The 19,447-nt window shown below is 39.3% G+C and overlaps 1 protein-coding gene across 1 annotated transcript; it reads left to right on the top strand.

The window, feature by feature from the left end:
- The first annotated feature begins 16,566 nt into the window (after positions 1 to 16,566).
- On the top strand, positions 16,567 to 18,101 carry Rprm (reprimo, TP53 dependent G2 arrest mediator homolog). The gene has a single exon (XM_023713319.1). The coding sequence runs from the start codon at positions 16,971 to 16,973 to the stop codon at positions 17,298 to 17,300; it is 330 nt and encodes a 109-aa protein (XP_023569087.1). The 5' UTR covers positions 16,567 to 16,970; the 3' UTR covers positions 17,301 to 18,101.
- The last annotated feature ends 1,346 nt before the right edge of the window (positions 18,102 to 19,447 follow it).

Below are 19,447 nucleotides of genomic sequence, written 5' to 3'. Positions count from 1 at the left end.
AAAATTTTTTAACTTTCCCAATAATTTAACAGAAATAGTTTTATCATATCATATTAACTGAGGGCAGCCATTTCAAGGTGAGCATTCCTGTCACATGGACCAGACAAATTAATTCATGCACTAAAATTTTCCTCCAAAAGGTAGAACAAGCAGGAGATAGGCCGATTTACCTGCTGTACCTCAGTACTGCTGACGGGCACACTGCTGAATTTTCCTCCTTTAAGTGACACATTCTAACTATGCATGATAAAAATTTTACCTCGTTAGGGAACATAGATGCAAAAATCCTAAAAAAAAACAAAACTGGCAAACAATGCAGCAAAGATGTTTTAATGTGGCAATGTAGCACAATTTATTTACTCTTCATTTCTTGTTTGAGAACCCGTGAATCCCAAGCACCACTGGAAGTGCAGCCATTCTCACACACAGCTGTATTATACTTTAAATTTTCTCTGTAAAATGGTGGCTTGCTTTGATTTTACATCAATCAGTTTCAAGCAAGAAAGAGTTTGAGATGAGTAATTTTGCCTGTAAGCTGTAATTACTAATGACAATGGCCACAATAATGAAATATGTTTGGACTGATGATAAGTAAATGTGCCCCACCAAGTATCTCTCCTTTTCTCTAAATGTGGACATGCTATTCAAACAAGCTTTACTATAAGGGATATAAAGAGATGTTTATCATTTATGGATCAACCATTTTAAAAAAGTAAAAAGGAGTTTTTAGTCGATTTTGTGCATCATAACAAAATTTAACAGATTATTTGCCTTATAGAAACATATATCTTACAGTTTTAGAGGATAGGAAGTCTGAAAATTAAGCTATTTAAATCTAGTGAAAGCCTTCTTGATAGGTAATCAAATACAAAAACATAGAAGGGCAAGAAAAAACAAAATCCTTCAGGTAAAACTTATTCTCCTCTCACAAGGGAGAAACATCCCTTGTGATGTTTGGTGGGACCTAAGTAACACCTGGGTTTTGAAGAAAACACATTCATAACAGTTTTTATTCTTTACTCCCCCACATCCATGCAATTCTTAGAAGACACATTCATTCTTTGCTGACATTCCCCCAAATTCCTACTTCTGACATCAACTTTCATGCCTAAGTTAAAAGTCTCATATAAATTAGAAGTGGGTGAGATTCAAGCATGATTTACCCTAAGGCAAATACCCTCCAGCTATGAACCTGTAAAATCTAACAAATTATGCCTTTCAAAAATGCAACAATACGATAGGTATAACATTTTCTTCTTTTTTTTAAAGAAAAGAAAAATAAACAAAACAATGGTACAAAATTTCAAAACAAGATTGTAGGAGAGTAACAATGGTTATTACCTCATTTATTGCTATCTTCAAAGTAGTTGCTCAGATTACAAGATATAGGCATGAAAAAGTGATCAAACAGTATAGGTATAAACCTTCCTTTTTAATCAACTAATGGCAATTAGTAGTATAACTATTTTAAATATCTTGTTTGTATGTATCCATATTAATACATATACTTTATTTTTCTCTTCACTCTTCCTACTTTTCTCCTTTTTATTCCTGTTTCCATTTCTCTTTTCTTTTCAGCAGTATTTTCTGATTTCACAATATCTATTGTATACTTTAGGTCTTACGTATTGTTTCAGCTTCTTGCAGTAGGGAGACAATACATATTTTATACATGTGAAACTGATTTATTTCACTCTTAAGTATGGACTCAAGTTACATCCACTTCCCCATAAGAGTCTCAAGCTTATCTTTATAGGTGAGTAGTACTCCACTGTATAAAAATACTATATCTTTTTTATACATTCCTTGATTGATGGGAAATTGGATTATTTCCAAGATTAAGCTATTACAAATTGTACTGCTATAAACATGGGTGAATATATATTGCTGTGCTATGTTTTTAATTCTCTTGGAAAAATAGAAGGGGAATAGCTGGGTGGAATAGAATAGCTTACTCTGATTTTTGAGGAATCTCTCACTGATTTCCAAAGTGGTTTCATCAGTCTACACTGACACCAACAGTGAAGAAGGGTTAATTTTTCCCACAGCCTCTCCAGCACTTTCTGTTGATTGAGTTCTTGATGATAGTCATTTTTATTGAGGTGAGATGGAATTTCAGTGTTGTTTTAATTTATGTTTCTGGAGTTACCAATGTGTTTGAACAATTTTTCATAAATTATTTGCTATTTGTTTTTCTTCATCTGAGATGTAAGGGTTCATCTCAGATGCCCATGTTTGGACACAATTTGTTATATGTTCTTAGATATAAGTTCTTTGTGTGAGGGACAGTTAATTAATATTTTTTTCCACTCTGTGGGCTTATATTTCACTCTGTTGGTGATTTCTTTTGATGTGCAAAAGCTTTGAAGTGTTTCCCACGCAGTATGGATTCTGTGCATGAAGTGCCTGCCTACTCTTATGTCTTCAAGATTTCTACCTACTTTCTCTTACTGCTTTCTCTTCCTACTTTCTCTTCTAGTTTTAATGTTTCTGTTTTGTATTTAATTTTTGATCCATTTTGATTTTAGTGACTGACATGGGTCTAGTTCTAGTTTTCAGCATATAGACATCTAGTTTTCTTAGCACCATTTATTAAAGAGACTTTCTTCCATTGAACGTGGTTGGCCCCTTTGCTAAAGATAGGATGGTTGAGTGTGTTTCTAGTTGCATCTGCATGTTCTAATCTCTTGCACTGGTCTTTAGATTTATTTTTTTGCCAATAGCATGCTGATTTTAACACAGTAGCTTTATAGTATAATTTCTAGTTAGAGATTGTGATACCTCTTGCCTTGTCTTTCTTAGCTATGATTGCCTTTGCAATTCTTAGCCTCTTCTGATTCCAGATGTATTTTAGTAATGTTTTATTTATGTCTATGAGACAGTCAATTGTAGTATGATTGAGATTGCATTAAACTGCATAAAATTTTGAGAATATGGCTATTTTTACAATGTTGGTTCTTCTTATTTATGAGCAAGGGATCTTTCCTTTTTCAGATATTCTCTTCAATCTCCTTTTTCAGAGTAATGTAGTTTTCAATGTAGAGGTCTTTTACTTCCTTTGTTAGAGTCTTAAGTATTTCATTTCTTTGTCACGAAAGGAGTGGTTTTCCTAATTTCTCTCTAAATGACTTTATTGTATCAAGAATGCCATTGATTTTTGAATATGGACTTTGTAACCAGCCATGGGCTTAACTTGGAGATTAACTCTATTAGGTTTCTGGTGTTTTGATGGTCTTCTACATAGAGTATCATGTCATCTGTAAATAGTGATAGTTTTTCTTCCTTTTCTACCCATATTCCTTTTATTTCTCTCTCTTGTATAATTGCTCTGGCTAAAGTTTCCAGAACTATTATGAATAGGAGTGGTGATGGTGGACATCCTTGTCTTATGAAAGCTTTCAGCTTTTGTCCATTTAGTATATTTACTCTTGGCTTGTCATAGATGGCTTTTATCAGATTGAGAAAAAAATGCATCTGTTCCAGGTTGGTTTTTTTTTGCAGGGTTTTTATCACAAATGGCTGATGAACTTTGTAAAAAGTTTTTCTGGATCTATTGAGATGTTCAGATTTTTGTCTTTGAACCTGTGAATATGGTGTATTACATTTATTGATTTGCATATGTTGATGTATCCCTGCATTCCTGGGCTATATCTCAATTGGTCATGATGTATAATCTTCTTGGATATTTTTTTCATTTTGTGTGTTAGTATCTTATTTAGTATTTTTGCATCTATGTTCTTTAGAGAGATTGGTTCTCGCCTGTGGTTCTCTTTTACAGTGTCTCTCTCTCTGGTTTTGATATCAGGGTCACACTTGACTTCAGAAATGAGTTAGGAGTATTGTTTCTCTTTCAATTCCATTAAAGAGTTTGAAGAGTGTTGGCACTAAATCTTCTCTAAAGTGCTTGTAGAGTTCAGCAGTGAATGTATCAGAACCTGGTCTTTCCTTCATTCATAAGTTTTTAATTACATTTTTGATGTCATTTACTGATAGGTTATTCAGAATTTTTATATATGCTTGATGGAGCTTTGGTAACTCATATGTATTTAGGAATCTGTCCATTTCTTCTGTGTTTTCCATCCTATAAAAATAAAGATTTCTGAAGTAGGTATTGATCTCAATTTTCACAGGATCTGCAATGATTTCACACATATCATTCCTAAATGCATGAGTTTGAGTCTTTCCATTGTTTGATAAGGCTGGCCGTGTTTATCAATTTTATTTATTCTCTCCAAGAACTAACTTTTTGATTAATTTTTATATATTTTTTTGGCCTCAACTGCATTAATTTCGGCTCAGATCTTTATAATTTCCTCCCATGTATGGTGTAGTGGTTGATACATTGTGTCAACTTGGGAAGTTGAAAGCTTGACTGGATGGGCAGGGTGATTTCATGCGGTGGGTTGTGGAGGCCCCTCCCTAGGGTGTGGAGGGCCTACCCTAGAGTGACTCAGCACTTAGAGGATAAATAAAGGGGACTGAGGAAGAATGGTTTGTTCCACTTCCCCTAAGGAACTTCATTCTTCACAGTCAGTTTGTATATCATCTCCCAGCTTCCAGCACAGATTCTTGCCTCTGCCTTGGATTCTTTAGCCTTCCATCACAGATTCACCAGCCTCCCATGGCAGATTCATCAGGCTTCCATCCCTCTTACTGCAGACCCACTAGCCTCCTGATATATACTTGCATGGAATACTGCAATGAGATCCAGACCTGGGACTGAATCCTTTGGTCTCTGATGTGCAGGCACCCTCTACACACTTCCTCATCTAACTCTGTGACTGATCATCATAAGCTAATCGTGCAATTTCTTGTACATTTGTACATCTGTATTAAATCTGTTCCTCTAATAAAACCCTGCTTGATACATATGGGCTTTGGATTTGTCTTGTTCTTCCTTTTGTAGAAGGGTAAGGTGAATATTAGATTGCTTATTTGTCTTTATACTGTTTTCCTGATGTGCTATTTCACCACTACAAATTTCTCCCTTAAGACTGCTTTCATTGTATCCCATAAGTTCCAGAATGCTGTATTTACATTCTCATTTAGTTGTAGATAGTGTTTTTTTCTTCCTTCATTTTCTCTGTGACCCATTGGTTGATTAGGAGGGTATTATTTAATTTCCATGTGTTTATGGAGTTTTTGAGGTTTCTTTAGTCAACAGTTTCCAATTTCCTTGCATTACAGCTGATAATATGCATTAATAATTTCAATTCTTGTGCATTTAGTTAAGTTTCTGTTTTGGAGAACATTCCATGTGTAGCTGACAAGAATGTATATTCTGATAATGAATATACATTGTGGGGAATGGTCTGAAAACATCTACTAAGTCCATTTGTTCACAGGTTTGGTTTGATTTTAATATTACTTTGAATAGTTGACCTATACTTTTGTGACAGTGGGATTCTGAGGTCTTCCATTACAACTGCGTTATTGCTTACTTTGCAAGCTGTGCAGTGGCTCTATAGTTCTGCAGTTTCTTGTATGGCCCTGTCCCTATGAAGCCACTAGTGAGGGTTCTCCATAGCAGCCCTGTCCTATTGCTAGGTCTCTGCCTCAGTCTCTTTTGCCATCTAGGCAGAAGCCATTACAACTCTTGTGTTCTACTCTCTTGAAGCCTGAACCCAATAGAGCATTGGTGTCACTCACATGTGGACTCATTTGAGCTATCGATGGAATGGCCAAAGACCTTTATGACAGAATACAAGAAGTGGGGACTTGAGGTGCCCCTGCACAGCCATCCTGAAATTGTTAGGCTCCCAAGTTCCTAGCACTCTGGGCCTATGATGGGTGGGAAGACTTACAAATCTCCAAATCTGTTAGGGGCATTCTCCATTCTTTGGGTGAATAGTACCGGCCTACTGTCCCTATTGAACAGTAGTTGGTGGTGTCCTGAGTTTCTCTCCTAAACATATTGTTTTATTCTTTACATGGCCAAGCTGAGAATTTTCACAGCCTTTCATATTACTTCCCTTTTAATCATAAATTCCATCTTTAAGTCATTTCTTATATTTTGTTATAAGCAGTTAAAAGAAGTCACACATTTCTTTCAGAGATTTCTTCTGAAAAATATTCTAGTTTGTCACTCTGAAATCCTGCTTTCCATAAAGTCCTAGGAAACAGACAAAAGTCAGCCAATTTCTCTGGCATTTTGAAACAAAGTTGGGCCTTCTTGGTATTTCCAATAGCCTGTTTTTCTTTTTTTGTTGGAGGTCTATAGAATAGTGTTCGTTATCCATATTTCTACCAACGTTTGAACATGGACACTTAAATCTCTCAGAAGATTCAGGATTTCCTTATAGTTCCACTAGCCTGTATCCCACCAGAATTGTCTTCAATGTCTCATTCATGGAATCTAGGCTTTTTCTATAATTTGTCTTAAAGTTGTTCCTGCCTCCACTCATTATTAAGTTCCAAACCAGCTTCCTCATTTCCAGGTATTCATTATATTAACACTCTTCTCTTTTGGTACCAATTTCTATTTTAGTCCATTTTTGCTGCTATAATGAGATACCACAGACTGGGAAACTTATAAAAAAGTTGTTTCTTACAGGTTAGGTTAAGAAGTTAAGAAGAAGGAGCTGCTGCCTGGCATGCCTTCTTTCTGCAACCTCACATAGCAAATGGAACTAAGTCCATACTTATGCCCTCAATGCCTAATTATCTGCTTAAAACTCCCTGCACTTAAATGCATTGAAAACAACTGAATTTTGGAGTAGAAAAATTTAAACTACATAGGATTTTATTATTTTTCTTAGCATTCTCAATTATCTAAATTTCTAACCTTGGAAATAGCTTTAGATCTGTCACTGATGCATTATCCAGAATTTTTATGACTCTCCACAATACCATTACATAATCTTCACAGAGATTAAATTCAAGGCAGGCTTTATTTTTTTTATTTTATTATTTTTTTTAATTTATTTTATGTGTGTGTGTGTGTGTGTGTGTGTGTGTGTGTGGCCAGCTCAGCCCACCAGGGGGCGGGGCTGGCTGGCATGTGGTGCTTTGGGATTGAACCAGGGTCCCTTTGCTTTGCTAAGCTTGTTCTAAGTAGGCGCTTTAGACCACTGAGCCATCTCACCAGCCCCAAGGCAGGCTTTATAGTCATGATATTGTAGATTGCATTCAGATCACCAGCTGGATTCATGAGCCACCAAAGATATCATTATCTGAGTAGGTCACAGAGATGTTTGATAACTATTGAAGTGAAAGTGGGTCACCTCTCAGGTCTTAAAATATTGTTTGTGGAGCTCCACAAAAGCTCTACTTGGAGCAGCACACTAGAGGTGTGGGCTACTGAAAAACAAATTATACCTAAAAGAACACACTACAAAGAAAGACTCGGAGTCACTGTTCAGTGTGTCTGCATGAGATATGTTAAATACAGAGATAGGCAACATCAAGAAGGGCAGCTATGATAAAGAACCAATGGCAGTTCACCGGGTGCAAATGCCTCCTGTGACCTTTCAGTCAGTTCCACTGTGTCCTCTTTCAAACAGGTACCCAGCACAACTGAAGGAACTGGCACTAAAAAGTGGATGCTCATGTTCAGGGTGCTGTCTTCAGTGAATTACAAGATGAAGTTTTAGAAATAAAGAGTGACTCCCTTGGGCTACCAGGCATCTCTAGTGTGATTTATTTAAGGACTATGGTACAGTGCTTTACACTCTTCCCAGCGGCTTCACCTGCCTTAATACTTCTGAGTGCTGCCTGCAGAGATTTTTTCTCAAATGCAAATGTGGCTCTCGGTTTGCTGCTTAAAACTTTTCAATGTCTCTCCATGGCTTTTAAGTGGAAATTCAAATGTCGTGAGATGACATGAAAGAGCCTCTATGATCTGGCCTCTCCAAATTCTTTAATCATTTCCCATTTGTAGCAGTCAACACTCAAAGAAGAAAGAAAGAAGAAGAAAGAAAGAAAGAAAGAAAGAAAGAAAGAAAGAAAGAAAGAAAGAAGAAAGAAAGAAAGACTTGCAAGTACAGAACAGCAAAATATGTGTTGTCTCATTCTTTTTTATATTTGGCATGTTTTGCCTAGCTAACTCTTCTCCTAGTTATTGTTCAAGTGTAACATTTTGAATCCCGTCCCTATTACCTCAGCCTAATGCCCCTATGTGGATTAGATGCTCTCGTGTCTTTCCTATAGAACTTTACAGAGGTAGTCAAGAGTGGTGGTACACACCTATAATCTCAGCACTTGGGTGGCTAAGGCAGAAAGATGGTCATGACTTTGAGGACAGCTTAGACTACATAGTGAGTTCAATGCCAGCCAGAACTACATAGGAAGACCCTGTTTCAAAAGAAAAAAAAAACTTTACAGAGGTTCAATAACTACCTCTTCACTAGTCACCCTCCTTAACTCTTGGAATGCAGAGAAACTATTTCTCCTAACTCTATCACCCTAAGTAGGGTTATGCACATACGATACTTTGTGACTGTGTCCTAATATAAACACACCAATTAATTGTTATTAAAAATCTTAAAGGAGAAAGAGAAATAGCTGAAAGATAAAGATGTTGAACAGAGTGCATTTGGTAGATAGTTCACCCAGTGACAGCTATTATACTGACTTTTAATAACTTGTAACTGCAGGATCGCAGGTGTGCATACAGTGAATGTCAGACTATTACTGCCACCATGATTGGCAAATAAATAGAGAAACACTTCCACTTCTGTTTGTTATCTGACAGCAAGTGACTTTCATTGTCCTCTCCAGTGTGTGTACAAATTTACAGAATGTATAAATCCTCATGGGTTCAAATACACAAATCTAAATTATACACACTATTGCAGAAATTTTGCTTTTCTTCTTTGTTTCCATGATTATTTCTCCTTTGTACTTTTGCATAAATATTGGGATAAAATATGGAAAATTTGACTTATAAAAAGATAAAATTCCTCCTCCTATTAATTGAGCTGACTCGGAGAAATGGGAGAAATGGTATCTCCCTTACCTCTCCGCAGCCATCTGCTTTTCCCCATGTTTCTTTAATGTGGGAAGAAGAGATGCATCAGTGTCCTGAAAGGCTGTAAGCAGCATAAGTGGCCTTTTCTCTTTAAAGTCTAAATCATGCAGACTTTAGAAAGTGGGCAGAAAATCAGAGTGAAATAATGACAAAACTTCTGCGAAGGCAAAAGTTGTCTACGCTGCACATCTAAAAATAAGATACCCTAGGTCTATGATGTATCATTCTGAAAACTCAGCATGCTTAGTGGTCAGAATTTTTAATCAACCTTGGGGTTGAGTTATTACATGCTTTTGTTGGCCTTTAAAAAGGCATTAAGAGAAGAAAGCACTGTGGCTACTACTCACCTAACTATCCCACGGGCCAGTGCACTGAAAATATCATAACACCTGTGTAGCACAAGGACAGCCTACACTCTCCTCCCACAAAAAGAAGTCAGCTGTTACCAGATGTCATGAGTAAGAGATGCAGGGAAGGTATTTAACCAAAAAAGGAAGAGGAAGGTAGTAGGTTTAACTTGTGCTGTCTCCCCACCTGGCTGTTTTCCTCTTGACTTTCTTTATCCCTTCAATGCCTAGTGATCCATTTTTGAAACACCCATAAAAATAGAACATAATGAATCCTATAAATTCTTGCTCCTTGCATTTTTTAGAAAAGTATGAATTTCTTTCAAAAACTCAAAATATTTCAGTCTTCAGTATAAGTGGGTTACTAATAATTTTGAGTGTCTTGACAGAATACATACTAAATTCAAAAGGTAAATTAGACACAGGCTCCACGTTTAGAAGTTTAAAGTTTAAATTTTGATTGAAATTAAAGAAATTTAATTGTAAAGAAAATAGGTTCCTAAGATCTCTACTTAAATTCTAAGTTTGAAATTTTATTAGTGTTATCACTTATTGTTGGATTATTCAATGTGGGGGAAAATTTCTCTCACAAAAAAACTGTCTTCCAAAATGTACATTCTGTTAAATGCAAAACAATAAAATTATCAAAGAGGGTTTTAAGTAAAAAAGAATAACAAATAATTAAATTCTGAATGAAGACGAACTAACTTAAACAGTGAGCTAATTTATAAAGAAATCCTAGATGAAAGTATTGACATATTTATATACAGTTCCACATGCAGAAAGAATATAGTGCTTTAAAAGTCAAATGAATTGGAAATATGCTTGAAATCATGTCACACAAAAGGCTAATACATGTGATAAAGGAAGGCACTACAAATCAATATGAATGATAAAATGCCAAATAAAGATTACACAAAGAACGTAAAGTTTACTCAAAAGGATAAAGAGTGTTATGGTTTCTGCATAGGTCCCCCCACACACACACCCCAAAGCTCTAGGCAGTCATGGGGGCAGTTTCTATAATGTGTGATTGATTCACAGCCCAATGCTGGGAATATGGGTGTAGTGCCACAGGTACCCTGAGGCAGGTAGCTTACATACAATATAAGGAGCAGAACATCTTCCTCTCCACTCCCTTCCTTTTGGCTCTTGTTTTGCTGTCCTCTGCCACTATGAACTGTTGCCCCTCACCATACCTCCAAACCTTGGAGCTAGCTGATTACGGATGAAAACCTCCACAAACTGTGAGCTAACTAAACCTTTCCTTCCTGAATTTCAGATGTTAGGTATTTGGTCTTAGCAACAGGAAAAAAGTAACCAAGGCACAGATCTATAATACATACGTGGAGGAATTGTGTGTCACAATTATAATATACAACTCCAAACAAGGAACACTTTTTCCCTATTAAAATTGTATGCTTAAGTATTTATTATTACTTGGTGATCAAAAGTAGTGTTTCCTAGAGTTCTCATTAAAAATGCAAATTGATAGACATCCTTCCAGTCCTGTCAAAGAAGAATCCCAGTGGATGGATTTTGTAAAACCATGTGGGAAACTGATTCAGTTGTCTTGCAGTTACTTCCTAGTTCAACCCTAGGTGATCTTAGGGCAAGGCTTGATGTAATGGCTCATAACCATGTGTTCCCCCAAAGCCTCATGCATTCGTAGTTGGGTGGTAACTGTATCATGGGGGTGTAATGAATGCTAGATGAGTTCACTGATGGGTTGATAGCTGGGTGTCACATGGGGAGGTGAAGCCTGGCGGGAGAAGGTGGGTCATCATGGGTGTGGCTTGGAGGTTATACTTACATGTGCATATCCCTCCTCCTACCTTGAGTGTATACTGCTTCCTGCCCATCATAAGCTCTTTCTCCTCTACCTTTCTGCCTGCCTTGGAGAGAGCCAAGTATGGACTAAAACCTCTACACACTGTGAGTTAAACAAAACCTCTCCTTCTTTAACTTGTGGATCTTGGGCATTTTGAACCAGCAAGGAGAAAATAACTAAGGTACTTGGGAATATTAAGCAGGGATTTCCAACAAAGCTGGTTTATGCAATCACCCAGGATAATTTCAGAACTACTGACACTAGGGTTCTTCCTCTAGAAATTCTGATTTCATTCTTTTGGGCTTGGTATGCATATAAAAAATGAGGACCCTTGCTCTATCTGATAAAATGGATATCTGAATACTCTGTAAATGGGAGTGAAGACTAATAAAATCTTTTACAAATAATTTGGCTGTGTATTTTTAAAAAATGTTTTCACAATAGTTGCAATTCTTTTAAATTCAGTGAAATAGTTGAACACAAATAAATAAGATGTTTATAAACAAAAGTGTTCCATGTATGTAACTGAGTTGGTAGCGATATTTCAGAATAACATAATTGTTCAGTTACAGGTCTTGTTTTAACAAAGAACAGCATGTTTGCATAATGAAGAGCTGTTATCATGAGATAATGTTTATAATATTAAAGAAGAAAAACAAAGCATAAAGTTATACTTATGGTCTCATCATGATTATGTTAGGAGCAGGATAGCAAAAAGAGAAAAATGTATTGTATATTACTAACATCACTCATATTTGAACTATGGGCTTTAGGAATGACTTTTGATAATAACTTCCCTGATTTTTCAAAATTTATGTATTTATGTTTGCTCATATATTTAGATTTTGGTGGTAAAGATACAAAACATAAAGCTCACCACTTGTAACAATTTTTAGGTGTATAGTTACTATACATCATATATATATATATATATATATATATATATATATATCTTAAAATATAGTATATATATTAGGTATTTTATATAACTAAAAATATAGTTGCCAGTGATTTACCTGGCATTGTGTGCATTCATGTGGCTGTGGAACTGCCATGGCTACTCTGGAATCATTAAGCTTTCCCAGTTGAAACTCTGTCCCATTAAGCAACAACTCCCTATTGTTTTCTTTCCCCAAGCCCCAGTAGGTAACTATCACTCTACTCTGCGCTTATGAATTTAACTCTGCTAGGTACCTCATATAAATGGGATCATGTAATAGTTGTCCTTCTCTATCTTGATTATTTGACTTACCTTAAGGTCCTCAAGGTGTGTGTCAGAATCATATTCCTATTTAAGACTGAATACTATTTCATGATATATGTATATGCCACATTGTGTTTATTGCTTCATTTGTTGATAGACGTCTGAGTTGTTTTCACATTCTGGCTAGTATGAACAATGAGGCTATAAACATTGGTGTATAAATATCTGTTTGAGTTCGTGTTTTCATTTTGGTCCATGTTTCTGTTTAAGTCCATATTGCTTGAGTGTGTGTGTGTGTGTGTGTGTGTGTGTGTGTACGAGCATGTGCGTGTATGTGCACACATGTGCGTGCACACAAAGCACTGCTTGATTGCATGGCAATTGTATTTCATTTTAATTTTTTTTGAAGAATCAGTGTTGTATTTTCAAGAGGGCTACAGCATTCCCACAAGTAATGCACGACGGTCCCAATTCTCTGCATCCCCCAATCACTATATATGGATTGAATGCACCTAAAATGCACCACTCTAGCCTCTTAAAATGAAAAATGCTGGGGGAAAAGTTCAAAGCTTCTGTTTTCTGTTCTTTTAATAACTTAGGCACACTAATGCTCCTCAAGAACCATGGATATTTCTATGTGTTAGACACCATTCTCAGATATTTTCATAGAATATATAACCCCTTTCAAAATCCTGTGAAATATTGTCCCTTTTGCAGATAGGTAAGCAAGATACACAAAAAAGAAATACCTTATTCATGCTCACATTGTAAGTAAGAACAACATGAATCAAAGCTGTGCCTCTACGCACTTAGCCAGACTCTTCCCGTCTGAGAATGTTCGTCTCTATATTAAGTCGGTCCAGATTAATACTCTGTACTCTTGTAAAATCTGTGGATGCTACTTAATGTTTTGTTTTCTTTCTCCTGATCTTACTCCTGCTGATTGTAAAAATACTTGCTTCTAGCTATTGCTTCCTCCTCACCTCTTGTGTTGATATTAACAAACTGCCATTAGGAAAATCAAGTAAAGAAGAGTGTTACAGCTTAAGTGCTGAGGTTCTAGGGGAAAATCTGAGGGGTCAGCCGAAGGGTAAGCACACAGGACTAGGTTTTTGGCTTTGATCTCTATTTTGTGGTACAGTGACATACATTGCTTATTTCTGGCTTTCTTGTGTTGCAGGTACTGAGTCTGCTATTACAAATGACCTCTGTGCTTACTGTTTTTCCTACTTATAATTTGAAATACAATGCAAGTCTAGGAAAAATTTGCTTTCCCAAAACAACAGATATCCTTTCAATGTTTCTAAAATGTCTAGCCAATATTTTCATAATATTCATAAAGACTCAAGCAAAAGGCTTTTGGTGTTGGAAGAGTCTGGTCCCACAGCAAGGTTATTCAAATTATAGATTACAGCTGCCATCAATATCAGCTTAGAATATCCTTTTACAATTTATTATATGTGATATATATTTTTTTGTTTAGAAACAGAAAATATATCTGTCTTTGTCACACACACGCACACACACACACGTGCACAGAGTGAAATGCTGAGAATCTAATGCTCAAAATATCAAACTTCCACTAGTTAAATACATATAGCAAAGAGTCCTTCTATGTACCCAAAGCTCAAAAGCTTTCTTTTTAAAAATAGATTATTAATATGCCTCCCATACTGTATCACCAACTGTTTTTCTGGAAGTTTCTGATATTGACATTTCTGAAAGTTACCTTTTGTGAAGAACACAAATAAAACTGAGAGGAAATTCTCCACCTAAAATACAAAAGGAAAAGAAAAATTAAGGTTACTCTATAGAAATTGTAGAGGAGAAAAATTCTAGAAGCTTAAACACTGTTTAGCCCATTAAGAAGTGAATAATAAATATAATCTTTGTATTACTAAACTTATCATTAACATCTATTTAAATACTCTAAACTGTTTTACTCAACAAAGTCAGAGAGCTGGGAAAACAGAGGAAACTGAAGGAATGCTTTGTTGAACAAAACCAGATAACTGATTTAGGTGATGAGGAAATGGTCATTATTTTCTGTTTCAAACATTTTGTACCCAGCTAAAGTTAAAGCTGAAAAAAAGAAAGTAAAGTCTCTGCTGCTTTACTCTTTTTGAGCCTGAGTTCCCTGGACCCAAAGGTTCTACTAGGTGAGAAACTTCCATTTCACTCTGGTTTGATCATTTTCACACTGACTAACAGGAGTACTGCTAAGAACCACCCACGTACTGAAAATTAATGATTCTAATAACATTTAGGGTGTTTGTTTGTTTTTGATAATGTACACCCTGCTGTGCAGCTTAATGAATGTACTATAAATTGTCACATAGGAAGTGGCCAGGCCCTCACCATTCAACCACACCCACCTTTTCTTAGGCACAGTTTTGTGCAACTCATCGTCCCTGGAAGTCAGGCTCTGCCCTCTGACCCTTAGCTTCTCTGTATTTCTATTTGTTCTTATTATTCATTCTACTGTTACTTTATATGGGGTTAAATGTCTTCATATTAAGCTACATGTACATTATGTTTTATTATTCTTATCACCCACATTAACTACAATGGACTAACTGTACAGTGAGATTTAATTATGAACTTATTTCTAAGTTCTAATAAGTTAGTGTAGAGAAGAAATTGTTGAGGGTGAAATATTTTTATGGCTAATTGAATTGTAGAAATGCGCAACAATAAACCAAATGAATGTGAAGGCTGGGCTTCTCACTACTAAGTTCCTCTGCCCACAAATAACATTAACTATTTAGTTGGATCTGACTTCTTGTTTGTTTTAAAGAGAAAAAGAAAATTTCAAAACAAGATAATAGGAAGGTAACAATGGCTAATACACTGAGTATTATCTTTAAATTTGTTACTCAGAGTGTAAGGTATTGACAATTAATTGTCCAATAATATTAGCACAAAACTTTTTTCAATGAACTAAGAGAAAAGAGTAGTATAACTACTTTAACTACTATATATATATATATATATATATATATATTCAATATATGCATTTGGATCTGACTTCTTGATTTGGATCTGACTTCTTGAAGCTGATATAAAATAAATTTCCAAATCTTGAAAACTGTTAAATGGAAATTCACTGTATTTTTGCGGTGGTCATGAAACAGTGCCAAAAACATTTCAGGAAACTTCTGAGTAGGAATAAATGATGCTTAGAGGGGGAAAAAAAAAGATCTAGCAAGCAAATAGAGAGGATGCAAAGGGAGAGTTGAAAACATCAAGACCACTAGGATAGATAATAGAAACTTAGTAAGTGTACTCTATCAAAAGTTTATGCAAGTCTTCAACTTCCTGATTTCTAGCTATTATAAAAGAAAAAAGGGGGAGGAGACGGAGGAGAGAAAGAGAAAAAGGAAGGGAGGAAATCCTGCTGTACTCTTGAGGAAAAAAAAAAATCCTTAATTTGACAGGTTGTAAAAGGACACCAGAGGAAGGAGCAAAACCATAAGGGGTCATAGTCGAAGACAAGGTCCATAACATTTGCACTTGGGTGCACAAGCTCCTGAGACTGGGCGCTCAGGAACGCGGGAGGCTGCAGTCGCTGGCCTACTTCGGAGTGCAGTGTGGTGGATGCGGATGAGTAATTCCCTTAAATAACTGTTTTGCTGCCAACAGACGAAAACACTGGAAGCACGTCCAAAAACTCCTCCGCAATTATAATTATGAGCAAGTGGTTACTCTACGTCCTTCATCAGTGCGGTGACCCTGCTCCTGCTCTTTGCAAGGGCCACGGAAGAGGACCACGGAAGAGCACCTTCTTCCTCTGGCCGTCTTTTCTCTTTTCTCAAAAATCCCTACAAAGTTCTGCTCCTCCAGCCGATCGCTTTGTAAAGAGGAAACAGAGAAAAGGCTGTTCTTTCCTTTCTTCCCCTCTTCTCCCTCGTCCTCTATCCCTCCCTCCTCCCTTCTCTCCCCTTTTCCTTTCTTCATTGCTGCAAAACAAAAAGTGCCGGATCCTCCCAACCCTCCCCTGGAAAGCCTCAGCAAATTAGGCAGGTCAGGCCTGGCTGTGGCAGGGCTCCCCGTCTGACTCTTGGGGTTCGCCTCTCCTCTCTCTCCTTCCAGAGGTAGCGACGAAGGCGCGCACACACAGAAGCAGTGAGACCCGCTCCGAAACTTTCGATTGGTCGCTCCCACCCCCACAAGCTCTTTAAATCCACCCAGTCAGAAGACGGCAGTGCCCTGCGCCTGGCCTTTAGGAGCCGCCGCCGAGAGAACCCCCGAAGAGTTCGCCCCTCTGCTCCCCAACCCGCGGCGGCAGCGAGCGCAGGGCGGCGCGGAGGCCGGGAGGGGGCGCTGTTGCTCGGAGCAGCCGCGGCGGAGCCCGCGCCTCCCACGCCGCTGGCCCAGCCCCGCCAACTTCCAACATCCCGCAGTCGAGCGAGCGAGCGAGCGAGCGCCGGAACGAGCGCCGGGCAGCAGGCAGGGCGCGGCGATTGGAGCACTCCGGGACACTCGCGGCCGGGACCTCGGGGCGGGTGGGGAGCAAGGCCCGCGTGCGGGGCTGCGAGGGAGCGCTCCGCGGCACCTGTTCCTCCCGAGCCGCCTCCCCAGCCTCTGACCGCGCCTCCCCGGCGCCCGCCCGCGCCCGCGATGAACCCGGCGCTGGGCAACCAGACCGACGTGGCGGGCCTGCTCCTGGCCAACAGCAGCGAGGCGCTGGCGCGCGCCGTGCGCTGCTGCACCCCGGCGTCCGTGGTGACCGACGACGGCTTTGCCGAGAGCGGCCCGGACGAGCGCAGCCTGTACATCATGCGCGTGGTGCAGATCGCCGTGATGTGCGTGCTCTCGCTCACCGTGGTCTTCGGCATCTTCTTCCTGGGCTGCAACCTGCTCATCAAGTCGGAGGGCATGATCAACTTTCTGGTGAAGGACCGGAGACCGTCGAAAGAGGTCGAGGCGGTGGTCGTGGGGCCCTACTGACCTCCCGGCCCTCCGGCGGGCGCCTCCTCCGCGCCTCCCTTCCAGCCCCGCTGCACCCCTCACCACCTTGACGGGGCCAGGCAAACCTGTCGGAGTCACTCACTTCTCTGTACTTCCCTCTTTGGAGGAGCGACCACTTTGACTTCCGGGCTCGACAGCAGGTGGCAAAGCAGGGCGATTAGGGCGCAGAACTTTGGAAGCTGCTACTTGCGTGGGATGCAGGCAGACGGAGGAGGCCAAGGCCCTTCCCCTGCAGGTGGGCCAAGCGCTGGGGACAACTGGAGAGGGCGGGCGGGAGAGGCCCGGCGGCACTGATCGCCTGCTGACCGGAACAGTGACCTGTTTATACGCCACGCAACAAACCCAATGGGTACACAGATCCGTGGGCGGATTCGCGCCCACTATCTCTGCTCCCCTGAGCCCCGAGGGAAGCGCTGATCCCTTTGATTGTAATGTGCTGTTTTAAGGGTTTTGTGTTAGTCTGCTTGAGTACAAATATTTGATAAGTATTTTCTGCCATTGTGGCCTGTTTGCCTGCTGGGGTTAGAGTTTTGTCACTGTGGGAGTAAGGGTGGGGGGAGGGGGAAACTGCGAATGTGAATGGGGTAAAGTTGTTTCTTTTAGTGCTTTTCCAACTAAGTCTTTTGGGGGCTTCAGTTAAGCCCGCAACGAAGACTCAAATAGAACTCATAGCTCGTGACTGCACGGTTTACGCCACAAAAGTGCTCTTGATATCCGTGACACCGTTTTGACTTTTTTTCTTATTTAATATTTCCTTAATAAATACAACGTTTAAGTGTTTTGTTCCTGGCCTCCTGGTGGTCATTCTACTCCGCTGGCAGAGAGGAGCAGGCTGCGGTGAGGAGTCTGGTTCCTGGCGGGGCATTTGCCCTGGAAGGCTGGCGCTGGACTGTAGAGCACTTGCAGGGGGCGGGGTGCAAGACAGAGAGGCCTGGTAGTCGAACGGGACGGAGATAAGCCTCAGGCACCGCGCCTTCCCGGAGCCAGCAGCCTTTGTTTTCTCTTGTATTTACTATTTTATATTTCATGTAGTCTCGCTTCCTGGTAGACAAGAGGACCCTCGGGAAGATTAAACTTCCGTCCCAGGCTCCGGTGGGAACCCAGGGTTACTCGCTAATGAAAGGAAGAGATTGCTTGGCCAGCCTTTAGGGAGGGTGGTGTCTCTGCCCTGACCCACATCAACTGGGCGGCACTGGGGTGCTGCTGCAGAAAGAAAAACAATAATAAAATGAGAGGAAAAGTAGCTGCTAAAATACACAATGACGCTGACACTCCCTGGGGCAAACCATTGTTAGTTAAACATGACATATGTTTCTCTGCAGTGCTAGCTTTTCTAGACACAGGATAAGATTAAAAGAGGGATCCAAATAAATGATAAATATTTGAGGTAAGGGATTGCTGATTAGCCTGATTTGCTCACACCTCGATGTATGCGTGTGCTGAAGCACCACACGGTATATGGTAATATATACAATTACTATTGATCAGTTAATCAAAAATAAAACAGACAGACAGAGAGAGAGAGAGAGAGAGAGAGAGAGAGAGAGAGAGAGAGAGAGATCTGCAGCCCAGCCCAGGCCAAGGGGCCAGAGGAGTTAGCCGAGGTGCTGAATGCATGAAATGAGTTCGTGACCAACTGGGAAGGCTCAACTCTAGTAGAACATATTTCGGCTCAGAAATTAAGCAGTGTTGGGAAGGAAAGCCTAAAACCCGTGCCTGTGAAAATAATCCAGAGGATACAAAGTTTCAGGCTTAAACTCAACTGAATGGTTTTGAGCAATTTACATTCATGCCTAGGGTAGGATACTAAAAATTTTCTAGACAATAAAAGACTCACTAGGACACTATAGCAACTGAAATTCCAAAAATTTTAAAACAGGAGCTCCAAGACTAAAATTAAGCAATACTGAAGTATCTCCTGTACTCAGGAAGCAGCACAACAGCATCAGTGACGCCCGATGTTGGCCTCACAAGGTTTGCATGCCCCTGAGCGTTTTGTACACTATCAGGTATCTATTTCACTCCTAAAGTAAGCCTTGCCAATAATTGCAATATTTTTTAATCTTAATGTGTCAGAGTTTAAAAGATAAGGATGTGAAGTTTTGCTTGTTCCTATCTCTTCCAAC

The sequence above is a fragment of the Octodon degus genome, unplaced genomic scaffold (genome assembly GCF_000260255.1).
Source record: "Octodon degus isolate 3935 unplaced genomic scaffold, OctDeg1.0 scaffold00030, whole genome shotgun sequence".
In the NCBI taxonomy this organism is placed as follows: domain Eukaryota; kingdom Metazoa; phylum Chordata; class Mammalia; order Rodentia; family Octodontidae; genus Octodon; species Octodon degus.
The sequence above is the reverse complement of the archived record's forward strand: the minus strand, read 5'-3'. Positions and strand labels throughout refer to the sequence as shown.